The sequence below is a fragment of the Anabrus simplex genome, chromosome 4, assembly GCF_040414725.1.
Source record: "Anabrus simplex isolate iqAnaSimp1 chromosome 4, ASM4041472v1, whole genome shotgun sequence".
Lineage (NCBI taxonomy): Eukaryota > Metazoa > Arthropoda > Insecta > Orthoptera > Tettigoniidae > Anabrus > Anabrus simplex.
The window spans coordinates 326443081-326456435 of record NC_090268.1 but is presented as its reverse complement, the minus strand read 5'-3'; the positions used below and the strand labels follow the sequence as shown (position 1 = coordinate 326456435).

Sequence of the window (13355 nt, the reverse complement as noted above, 5' to 3'; positions counted from 1 at the left end):
AATGTAACACGTATTTTTTTGTTTAGGAAAAAGCATTTAAGGGGTGGGGGTTGTAAAAAGGACTGAAAAATGTGTTGGAATTCTTTTTATTAGGGTATTTATATCTCAAACTGAAGATGACACAGCCATGAACATTTGTGTTTGGAATCTCCTTTAAAAACAAGGAAACACACAATATTTTGTTTTTGGAAAATCCAATGAAAGGGGAGGGATGAATTAATTGAAAAATGAGTTGAATTCTTTGTTTGAGGATACTCATAGCTCAAAAACGAAGGATGTTACGGGCGAGAAAATTGGTATTCCGAATCTCCTTTCGAAGTACACGTGTATTTTGTTATTGGGGGGGGGGGGGTGTGGAATCAACTTAAGGAGTTTGAATTATTTTTATAAAGATAAAAACGAGAAGTGTACTTAAAACAGTACATCCCTAAGGAGGTTTTGACTTAGGCGGGGTGAGGAATGATGACAAAAACATGCATTTATATGAAACCGTTTGAATTATGAAGTTAAAATTTCAAGTGATATCCTAGGTATTAAATAACAGAAGGTTTGAAACAAATTTTACCGCTCAAAGAGTTAAAGGGGGGGTTAAGATATGAAAACAAATATATTAATTTCTTCCTTCAAAACGTTCTAACATACGGAGACATAATTCCAACTAGCGGTATATATTTTAAATCCTAGGTGTGAAATGGGAAATATTTTTTAACGTTTCTCCCCTATAGTGTTAAATGAGGTTAGCTCCGTAAATGAAATTATTCTTCCCCTCAAAACTGTTTGACGTACAAAGTTGTAATTTTACAAGATGGGTGTTCTTTTTTATGTCCTAGGTGTAAAATATTGTATATTTCAAAATATTTCTGCCTGAGGGGTTTAGATGGTGGATGACTCTCAAAAACACAATATCCATTCTCCCAAAATTGTTTCAGGCAATAACTTTTTTTAAATTTAATGAAGGGTGGTCCTCTGTATCCTAGATGTTAATAAATATTTTAAAACATTCACCCCTTAAAAAATATTCATTCCTCCATTACTGTTCAATGTACACAATCAAAATTCTGCAGGTTGGTTGCTTTTACATCCTAGATAAGATAGGGTTTAAAACATTCAGATTCTTCCATATGGGATTCAAATGAGTGATACATCAGAAAATAATCATTCCCCTAAAACTGTTTGACATATGAACTGAAGGCTTATTTTACAGGCTCAACTGAGAGTGGACTCTCCAAAATGTAAAACTTTGAATAATAATTTTCAGTTTAAAACCGTAGCGAAGCACGGGTATCCTGCTAGTTTTATATAAGCTCACTAACCTACCTCCACCAACTTAAATGAAACTGTTATCTTCTAACTTTCGCTCCAATGGAAAATTTCTGATACACTGCAGATGCTGTGAACCTAAAAAATTTGGAAGCTTGTGCACTTAATGAAATGTATCTCTATTTATCAGTATTCTCATTAAGAACACACATATGTAACATATATGTATCAATTTTGTGTGTGGTTCTCTTAATTTTAAATTGTCAACCTTGATAGCACTGCCAGTCATTTATCTCGGAGTTCAACTACGATTAAGCTTGGTAGCATGTATAGATAACGTTCAAAAGTGACCATTCATGTTGACTTCTGGTACATTAAAGCACTCATGCAAGACAAAATAATATCTGTCTGTTAAGACTATTAAGTTAGAGCACATGTTAATTAAATGACAGCCAGTCTGCGAGGCTCAGACAGTTGAGGCACTGGCCTTCTGACCCCAATTTGGCAGGTTTGGTCCTGGCTCAGTCTGGTGATATTTGAAGGTGCACAAATACGTCAGCCTCGTGTTGGTAGATTTACTGGCTCGTAAAATAACACGTAAAAATTCCAGCACCTCAGCACCTACGAAAACCACAAAATTAGTCAGTGGGACGTAAAGCAAATGACATTGTTATTATTATTATTATTATTATTTTTATTATTATTATTATTATTATTATTATTGTTATTATTAATTAAATGACATAAAAAGATTTGTCAGTTTTTGTTTCTTTTTTACAATCTTAAATGGTTAATAATTATTACTGTATGTTTTTGCAGTCACCACCTCAGACAACTTCGTCTGGTAATTCTGGTGGAACAACGGGCACCATCACAGAAGAGCACATTCGAGCATCTTTACTGTCAGCAGTAGAGGACAAGTTACGGCGGCGTCTTGGTGAACAATTCTCGCAAATGCAGGCTGAATTGGAGACACTGGGTCGAACACAACAGGAGTTGACTCAAGGAAAAAATAAACTGGATGAGATTCTTGCTAGACTGGAGAAAGAACAGGTAACAATGAAGCAGAGACTAATTGTGTACCATATACTTTTATATATAGTTCTTGGAGGTTTGGTTGGCGGGGGGGGAGGCGGCATGATTAGTTCCGTGGTTTAGCTGCTGGATTCCCACCTGGAAGGTTGAGGTTCGAATCCTGGTCAGTTCTGGGTTGAGATTTTCAATCTCAAAATAATCACGCGACATCGGGAAGGGCATCCAGCCTCAAATCCCCAGGCAAAACCAAAGTGAGCCTCGGTGGCTCACCCCAGAAGTAGTTGGGATAAGCTGAAGAAAGTTTTTATAGCAGGTATATTTCTTGGCAAAAGCACTCCAAGGAGCCCTTACGTTGTGTGTTTATGATATTGCATTATTCCTCTTCTTAACCAGATCACATTAGCAGTTGAGAAGTAAAGTACTAGTTGGGGTAGCTCAGGTGGTAGAGTGCTGGCCTTCTGAGCTCAAGTTGGCAGGTTCGATTCTGGCTTAGTCCAGTGATATTTCAAGGTGCTGGAATGTGTCAGCCTTACAGTAGATTTACTGGCACATTTAATAACTCTTTCAGACAAAATTCTGGCACCTCAGTGTCTCCAAAAACCATAAAGGTTGTTGGTGGGATGTAAAACTAATAACATTATTATTGACTGGTACTATACACACATTTTTCTTGTTCACAACTTCACAACAGCTGAGACTCTCCCTTCTGAGTGAGTCATTACTCAATCCTGTGCACCATAAGAGTGGTCACTGTGTAATGTAATTGTGTCATGACCCCCTGTGGGTGGGGGACGCAGACGAAGAATACACCCAGAGTATCCCCTGCCTGTCGTAAGAGGCGACTAAAAGGGGTGACCAAGGGATGATTGTATTAAGACTATGAAACTACTTGTGATTAGTAGCACCACGTGGGCAACACCATGGGTTGCTTTTACTTGTGCATAGTACCACTATGTTAGGTACCAAATAGGTTTGTGATTAGTAGCAACAGTGCGCGTTGCCAGCTTCTACAGTACCTGTAATTAGTACCACTTTCGGAGCAACACCATGGTTCTGGCTTGCCTATGATTAGTACCCACTATATGTGGAACACCACGGAATAGTGTGGGTCCCTGTGGTTAGTACATGTATGTGATGAACACCATAGTTTTGCGTTGCTTGTAAAGGGCACCGCAGTGTGTGAAACACCATAGGTCTGTATTCCAGGTGCGAATTTCATTACCTGTGAGTAGTACCATACTGTGTGGAATGCCGCGAGTCTACGCTACTTTTGATTAGTGCCGCAACATGACAAATACCATGGTTCTACTTTCCTGGCGATAAGTACCATTATGAGGGACCGATGACTTGGATTTTGGACCTCTTTAGACTAAAAGCATCATAGATTCAGTATTATCTATAGACGCAGTCCCTTAGTCAGTTTCACATCAGTTTCTGTGAATGCGAGACATTGCGGGTCGGATCCACTGATTGTTTTAAATTCATATCCATCCATTCATTCTTCGTCCTTACATTTTGAATTCTTGTCATTGCATGATTTTGGACTTTTAATTTGTCATTCCATTTCGTACCATTAGGGGCCGATGACCTAGATGTTAGGCCCATTTAAACAAGCATCATCATCATCATCAATTGTCATGTAGCCTTGAGTTCACATAAGGGAGTTCGAAGCCCTCTGTTGGCAGCCCTGAAGATGATTTCCTGTGGTTTCCCATTTTCACAGCAGTCACATGCTGGGGCCATACATAAATTAAGGCCACATTTGCTTCTTTCCCAATCCTAGACCTTTCCTATCCCATCATTGCCAAAAAAACCTGTTTGTGTCCATGTGACGTAAAATGAATAGAAAAAAAAGTAATTCTAAAATTATTGAGGATACTGTACACTGTGGCCAGTGAAAGTGATTGTGAACGCATTCATATAAACCATTATTGCATGTAAATATTGTTTTAAGATTGTTGCAGCTTGGGAGTGCTTGCATACCACATCTGGGGAAATTTTGGTGGTGGTGGTGGTGGTGGTGGTGGTGGTGGTGGTGGTGGAATGAAAATCAGAATGGAAGATGGTGTTGACTAGTGGAGGAGGGGAGGGGAAGGTAATTACAAAAATTAGGGGACAGGACCTTGGAATTGTGGAGAATTTCGTGTTCCTGGGATGCAAACTGATGTAAAATGCAGGCTGGACATGGAAATCAATAAAAGGAAAGAAATATTGACTACACTGGGAAAAAAGAGGCCATTTATTTAAACAAGTTACGAATCTCGATAGATTTTTAGGACTGATTCGCTGCCATGTGTATGGCTATTATAAATGTAAAGAGTACCCGACAGTTAAACTTGAAGCTTCCCTTAAAGCTAACAAAATTTTCTAAGGCTCTTCTTTCTTGCTGAGCTGGGCTGAGTGGCTCAGGCGGTTGAGGTGTTGGCCTTCTGACCCCCAACTTGGCAGGTTCGATCCTGGCTCAGTCTGGTGGTATATGAAGATGCTCAAATATGTCAGCCTCATGTCAGTAGATTTACTGGCACGTGAAAGAACTCCTGTGGGACTAAAGTCCAACACCTCGGCATCTCTGAAAACCGTAAAAGTAGTTAGTGGGACGTAAAGTAAATAACATCAGTACTTTCTTGCTGAGGCTTGTATTGATGAATCTTGGTTTTAATTTGAAGGTCTACCCCGAAAAGAAGATTTCTAATGGAACGAACTGTCATTGTTGCTCACAGGTGCAGATTTTTAAGAGATATCCAGCAAGTAGAGTTCTCCCATCTGGCGAGATGAAACATTTGTCAACACAGGACATGGCTTTAAACCAGCAACTAAACAGTACCAGTGCACCTTACTTCAGATTTTCTGATACTGATTGTTACTTGCACCATAAATTTGGCAACTCTGCTTTACATTGTCAAGGTGATACTCTGTACATTGCCTGAAATCAACAGAGGGTTTTATTTGAGTGTTTGCGGTGACAACTGCTTGGAATTTGAGATAACATTGGAATAAAATTCACTGCCCATCTAAGGGAAGCTGCTTTATTTCATTTATAAATTTTGACAATACAATTTTGTATCGCATGGTTTATCATCTTGAAATATCAGTCCATGACTTGAAATAACAAGCAGTTAGTCAGCATTTGTGTGTTCACTGTTATGACAATTATTCTGTTGGTACAATATAGTACTTTACAGTGCTGACCATACCTTTCTGTTCATTTTCTTCTCCTTACCTCTAAGGGTGATTCATAATCTAGAAACATATGATGATTTATATGCGTCATGCAATTGTATAATTGTAGATTTACTAAAAAATCCACATCATAACTCGCGTGGAGAGCGCAATGTATCACGTCTAATGATGTGTGAACATCATTTGAGTGGCTTGACATTTGAGGAGGTTCTACATGTTATAGAAGATGATACTGATGTTGAAGCCATATACATTGAACCACTAGAATTTTATGTATTATCTCATGAAGATTCGGCTGAGGAAGATAAAGGGGGTCTCGCAGATAAAGTTACAGGATGTTGACTCTGAGCACCAGCTGAAGTAATGCTGAAGCAGCAAATTATGACCCCACTTCAATCAATCAATCAATACTGATCTGCATTTAGGGCAGTCGCCCAGGTGGCAGATTCCCTATCTGTTGCTTTCCTAGCCCTTTCCGAAATGATTTCAAAGAAATTGGAAATTTATTGAACATCTCCCTTGGTAAGTTATTCCAATCCCTAACTCCCCTTCCTATAAATGAATATTTGCCCCAGTTTGTCCTCTTGAATTCCAACTTTATCTTCATATTGTGATCTTTCCTACTTTTATAAACGCCATTCAAACCTATTCGTCTACTAATGTCATTCCACGCCATCTCTCCGCTGACAGCTCGGAACATACCACTTAGTCGAGCAGCTCTTCTTCTTTCTCTCAATTCTTCCCAACCCAAACATTGCAACATTTTTGTAACGCTACTCTTTTGTCGGAAATCACTCAGAACAAATCGAGCTGCTTTTCTTTGGATTTTTTCCAGTTCTTGAATCAGGTAATCCTGGTGAGGGTCCCATACACTGGAACCATACTCTAGTTGGGGTCTTACCAGAGACTTATATGCACTCTCCTTTACATCCTTACTACAACCCCTGAACACCCTCATAACCATGTGCAGAGATCGGTACCCTTTATTTACAATCCCATTTATGTGATTACCCCAGTGAAGATCTTTCCTTATATTAACACCTAGATACTTACAATGATCCCCAAAAGGAACTTTCACCCCATCAATGCAGTAATTAAAACTGAGAGGACTTTTCCTATTTGTGAAACTCACAACCTGACTTTTAGGCCCGTTTATCAACATACCATTGTCTGCTGTCCATCTCACAACATTTTCGAGGTCACGTTGCAGTTGCTCACAATCTTGTAACTTATTTATCACTCTATAGAGAATAACATCATCCGCAAAAAGCCTTACCTCTGATTCCACTCCTTTACTCATATCATTTATATATATAAGAAAACATTCCAAACAGCAGTAGAGAATCAATGTCTGATAAAGATTCACGGTCTGCAAAGAGAGCTAAATCGCCACCTCGTCCACCAGCTACCTGTATAGCAGATGACATAGTTCTCACAACAGTCCACTTCCCTAGTGTGAAATTTTCTACGTTTCAAAATATGACGTCGACCAAAATATATATATATTTTGACAATGCAATTGTGAATTCTTGTGCTCTGAAGCTAGCGAGTATGCACTTTTCTAAAGAGGAAGAAAATCCTTAAGTAACCTCTGAAGAATTGAAAATATTTGTTGCCATTTTACTTCTAAGTGGCTGTGTGCAAATGCCACCATCAGAATAAGTAGATGCAAAATATTTATTAAGTTATATAAATTTGGTTGGAATTTTGAGAGAAATAAATGCAATTCTCACTTCTTTCCTTTTTAGAGTGTCCGATACCTCGAGGTTCAGTGGCTGTAAGTGGGCCCATGGGAGTAATACACATATATTATGTATAATAGTGCCAATGGAAAATCTAAGAATAGTTTCCCTCGAGTAGTAAGATTTATGCAGTGGAGTAACTATCAAATTAAGAATGGAGGCCGTGGACTAAGAAATCTCCAACAAGCATTGCAGAGTTACAAGACATTGGGCAAAGGGAGTATGCTACATAACCTGGAAAGTTAAAGAGAAATATACGAAGGAATAAGGGACATAAGTGAAAATAGATCAGAAACCAGTATAAGATTTAAAAATATATATATATATATATATATATATATATTGAAACAATAAATCGAACCTCTGACAATTTACATGAAATGAGAACTATACAAATATAAAATTTTCCCAACCACTTACACGGATTACAAATTCATTATATCAAAAAGAAAAAAAAAAAAAAAAAGATAAGATATCCAAGAGAAAGAAAGGAAAAAGAGAAGATGCCGCAGGAAAGGAAAAGGGCAAACAAGGAAAGGATGAATACTGCAATAAAAAGAGAAATCCAGAACGACAAGAAAGGGAAGATGTTCAGTTAGCAAATTCGAGTACACCAGCAAAAAAAAAAAATTATCTGAACAAAATGCAAATACTATATGCAGGTCACCACCACTTCTGTTATCCCACAGATTAACACTAGGTAACGTAGTTCTACAGCCGAATAATCACCATGTAGTTTCATTGAACCAGTTTCACAATATCCTGAAGCACTGAACGAATAGAAGTACTTGTACAGTAGAAGTCGCACAGTTGCCAATACACCACACGCACATTTCAAAAGAAAGTTGTTACGAAAGGTCGTGAATGAAAAGTTTTAAACACAAAAAGGGCAAGTGAAATTTCGGCCGGGAAATGCCATGCTCCCGGCTTAATTTTGCAGGGAAAGTCTATCCCAATGCAATTAAAAGTATTTACAGTAAAGAAATCAGTTTGTCATACCTCATCTTGAAGCAAATTGAATTGCCCGCACATGAAGTCTTCTGGGCACATGTAATTAAGGACGAAGTTGACGTAGAATGTTGCTCCCTCCACACAGGCCTAAGTCCATCTCAATGTTTCCAGAGGAAGGCCAGGTATTTATAGTGTGGAGTAGAATGAGAAATATATCTGGAAGATTCCAGAGATTAGTGAAGCATGCGCGAATAAACCAGGCGGTCACGTGACGTCAGCCGGCAAAAAGGAAGTTAGTTTATCGAAGATGGTGAAGATGAATAGAGTCGAGTTCATGCAAAGTATGAAGTATGCAATTTCCAGTTGGAGAAAAAATGCAGTTTATATCATGATGAGGGTAAGTCCATACTAATCGTAGAAAAAAAGGTTATGTGCGTGGCGAATTTCATAACAGTAGTTGCCGATGAAGTGGAGAGTCCGTTACATGGCCTACATAACTATATCACTCTAACAAACCAATGGCGGGACTGTGCGGGTGCCGTACATGAATCCCGCGTCTGCACAGAATGAGTCAAGTGTATTATGAGCGTCTCCATAAACTGCCTTTTGCCATTCTGCACTAGTAAAAAGTGGAAATAAGTGACTAGATAAACATCTTAAATCTATAGTAGTATTATTCCTATTTTCTAAAGATATGGCTGACCTAAATACTCGTAGGTGACTTCAATGCTCAACTGGGAAAAGAACGACAGTACCAAGATATACTGGGGCCTTGCACAGCACATCGACGAACAAACACCAATGGCAAGCGCTTAATTGAACTGTGTAGATTATATCAGTTGAAGATCATGTCCACAGTTTTCCCCAGAAAGCCAAAATACCAGACCACCTGGCAATCACCGAACGCAGCTATAGGATCATTTCAAATCGATCATGTTGCAAACAGTGTAAAATGCAGGAAAGAGATCATGAATGTCAGAGTTCGTGAAGATTGGAATGTTGATTCTGACCATTTCTTCACACAAATAAAGACCAGATTACTGCCCAAACGAAATATACCTTCTACCACAGTTCCACTAAGGATTGATCCCCAATTCCTGTCGGAGAATAAAGAACGTTTTGCAACTGACATCTTGCAGAAAGATATGAAAGACTGGAACCAACTGAAGTCCACCATATGCGAAACGACCAATAACCTCGGACAACCTCGAAGGAAGAGACGACATAGATGGTGGAATACTGAATGCGATCTTGCAGTTGATGAGCGCGCCGCAGCGTGGACGAAGTGGTACTCGACTAAACGAAAGGAAGGCTGGGAAAATTTCAGAATGATGCGGAAACTGTCGAGTAAGACCATCAGACGTGTGAAAATATCTTACGGTCGGTCAAGACTGGAGAAGTTAGATGAAGAATTCAAAATGTACAACACCAGAAACTTATATCGGGCCTTCAAAGAGGAACTCTCGGGTTATAAACCACAATGTCTTCACTTTAAGAATACGGACGGGGAGTTGGTCACCTGTAACCACCGGAACGTGGAACTTTTGGCAAACTACTTTGAGCAGCTGCTCAATTGCGAGGAGCCCACGGAAAGATTACCTGTTGAAGACCCTCCAGATATACACCTCCCATCTAACCCACCAACAAAGTAGCAAGTTGCTAATGCCATCGGACATCTTAATAACTGCTAGGCACCCGGGGAAGATGGCATCATTGCGGAAGCTCTAAAAGCAGGTGGAAATACGATCACAGAGGCCATACACCAGATCTTGATCGACTGCTGGGAGACTGGCAGGATCCCTGATGACTGGAAATCAGCTATCATACACCCTTTACATAAAAAAGGTGACCGCAGTGATGTCAACAACTACCGAGGGATATCTCTGCTGTCAGTAGCATACAAAGTGCTGTCAAGGATTTTATTGGACAATGTAGAAAGCCAATGTGATCGAACGATTGGTGAATATCAAGGAGGATTTCGGCGGGGACGATCCTGTACCGAGCAGATCTTCAACCTAAAAACCATTCTCCAACTAAAACAAGTAAGGAGTATGAACATCGCTGTGGTTTTCATCGACTTTAAAAAAGCTTATGATTCCATCGACCGCCAGACACTCTTCTCTGTACTGCAAGAACGAGGTGTTGATTACAACACACGCACCCTCATCCAACAGACTCTTACGGATACAACATCTAAGGTGAAGTTCAGGGGAGAACTATCTCGGAGTTTCAAGATAAAAACTGGAGTACGACAGGGTGATGGCCTCTCGCCCATTCTGTTTAATCTAGTGCTTGATAAAGTCATCAAGAACTGGGAATGTACACTGAGGAATCTAGAAATCAAACCAGTTACCATTGGAGCCGGGACCCGAAAGATTGAGATCAGGTGCCTAGCATTCGCAGATGACATTGCAATCCTAACCAACAACTCTAAGGATGCTGTCATTGCTATCGAAGCCCTGCACGAGATAGCGGTGAGGGCAGGTTTACACATATCATACGACAAAACTAAGTACTTTGAGACTCGGCATCCCGGAAACCCCCCTTTGACGACCATACATGGAACGATTAGGAAAGTCAATCACTTCTGCTATCTTGGTGAATGGGTCCACCCCAATGGTAGAGACGGTACATCCATCCTAGAAAGGTGTAACAAAATGCAGCGTACCAACTATCCCACAACCATTCTAATAAGAGGTGCATTTCGAAAAATGCTAAGATCTGTCATTACAAAACTGTTGTCAGACCACAGTTTTTGTACGCCTCAGAGACCCTCCTGATGGGCTAAAAAGGCACCATGGATGTTCTAGAGAAAGCCGAAAGACGTATCCTCAGGAAAATTCATGGACCGAGATGGCTCCCAAATGGAACCTATAGACTTAAATCGAACTCTGAGCTGTATCGACAGTTAGAATCAGCCAATACCAGCATGCGACGTAGGAGGCTTAAGTTCTACGGACACCTACAACGAATGGACAGCAACAGGCTTACCAAGAAGATCTTTTCTTTGGTTAAAAGCTACAAGACTGGAAGCTTGTGGCTTAATGAAGTACAGAGGGACTTGGATTCGGCTGGGTTTTCAGACATTGATATAGAAGATCGTTCCAAATTTTGTGCTATGGTACAGTCTTGGACCCCAACACCTAGAATTCCTAGAAGTCGGAAGCCCCTTTCACAGGAGAGAAGGGAGAAATTATCAGCAGGGCTCAAGAGATATTAGGAACGAAGAAGAGCATCGAGGAAGAACTAGTCATCAGCGCTCCTTAGTGGGCTTAAATCAATAATAATGGCTGACCTAAAGTTATTTTTTGGAATTCCTAAAGAGATGTCACAAATAAGCCTATAAACAGCACTTGTTCTTTTATTTATTTCTAGGTAATTTTTAAGTGATATTCTGTGACAATATTAAGCATTAAATTTCATGGTAACATATTATAACGAGATAACAATTTTTACTTTTACCCAAAAGCTATGTCAAGCGCTGTGTAGTACGCATGGTACCGTGTAGTACCAGGCCCGCATCTAGAAATCAACCATCCAGTTTTTTAGAAAAATGACCATTAAACATTCTCTAATATGTGAAAGCTGAGAATATTACATAAAACTTTAAGAAATTGAAAATTGAAAACTCCATTTCCGGGTTAACCCTCTTGCACTTTAAAACTCCATTTCCGGGTTAACTCTCTTGCACTCAGTCTATGTGCAGAGGTTTGCTCAAAGCAGTTCAAACTAATTTTTGTGATTTTGTAACCAAATTATTTTAAAAAATCAACGTGTAAACAGTTCAACACACATTTAAAATAAATCACACTAATATAAGAAACCTCCCCTGTGAACCATGTGATCTTGCTGCAGTGAGGAGGCCTGCGTGGCCAAATGAAGCAGGTAGCTGAGCCGTAGGTGCAACCATATTGGATGGGTATCTGTCGAGAGACGAGACTAACGAACGGTTCATCGATAGGGGGATAGCAGCCTTTCGATGTTACAAGGGCGGCAGTCTAGATGATTGACTGATGTGGCCTTGTAATAATACTCAACATGGCTTAGCTGTGTTGATACTGCTACACGGCTGAAAACAATGGGAAACTACAGCCATAACTAACTCCCGAGGACATGCAGCTTTCTCTGTATGAATTATATACTGATGATAGCTTCATCCAGGGTAAAATATTCCAGAGGTAAAATAGTCCCCCATTCGGAACTTTGGGTGGGGCTACACATGAGGGGGCAATCATCAGGAAGATGGATACTAACATTCTACGAGTCGGAGCGTGGAATGTTAGAAGTCTGAATCGTTGTGGTAGGTTAGAGAATCTGCTGATGATGATGTTTGTTGTTTATAGGGGCTTAACATCTAAGGTCATGGGCCCCTTAGAGAATCTGAAAAGGGAGATGGATAGACTGAAGTTAGATGTAGTTGGTTTCAGTGAAGTACGTTGGCAGGAAGAGCAGGATTTTTGGCAAGGCGACTACAGAATTAACAACACAAAATCAAACCAGGGAAATGGAGGAGTTGGTTTAATAATTAAAAAAATAGGGACGCGGGTAAGCTACCACGACGGCAACGACTACGAAGAGGACAAAAAGGAATACAGGCGATTAAAGAATAAAGTGGACAGATAGTGTAAGACAGCTAAGGAAGAATGGCTGAAGAAGTGCAAGGATTGTTGTCAAGATAGACACCAAACCAATGCCCACCACAATAGTGCAGGTCTATATGCCTACTAGTTCAGCAGATGATGATGAAATCTAAATATTGTATGAAAAGTATGTAAAAGGTGACAAGAATCAAATTGTGTTGGGAGACTGGAATGGAGTGGTAGGCCAAGGAAGAGAAGGTAATGCTCTAGGAGAATTTGGTTTGGGACAAAGGAATGAAAGAGGAAGTCAGTTGGTTAAATTCTGCACCGATCATAATTTAGTCCTTGCTAATACTTGGATTAACCACCACAAAAGACGGCTGTATATGTGGACAACACCTGGAGACCTGGAACGTATCAAATAGACTTGATTATGATTAAGCAGAGATTCAGAAACCAGGTGTTGGGTTGCAGAACTTTCCCAGGAACAGATGTGGACTCTGACAACAACTTGTTGGTCATGAAATGCCACCTAAATGTGAAGAAATTGAAGAAAGGAAGGAATGCAATGAGGTGGGATCTAAACAAATTGAAAGAAAAAAATTTG

General features: G+C 39.8%; 1 protein-coding gene across 5 annotated transcripts in view; it reads left to right on the top strand.

The window, feature by feature from the left end:
* Window positions 1–13355, top strand: part of TSG101 (tumor susceptibility gene 101) — a 248197-nt gene that overhangs the window by 205281 nt on the left and 29561 nt on the right. For all 5 annotated transcript variants that reach the window (XM_067145703.2, XM_068227271.1, XM_067145704.2 and 2 more), the window contains one exon: window positions 2080–2313. In XM_067145703.2, the coding sequence (XP_067001804.2) occupies window positions 2080–2313 (234 nt within the window). The remainder of the gene's footprint in view (window positions 1–2079; window positions 2314–13355) is intronic.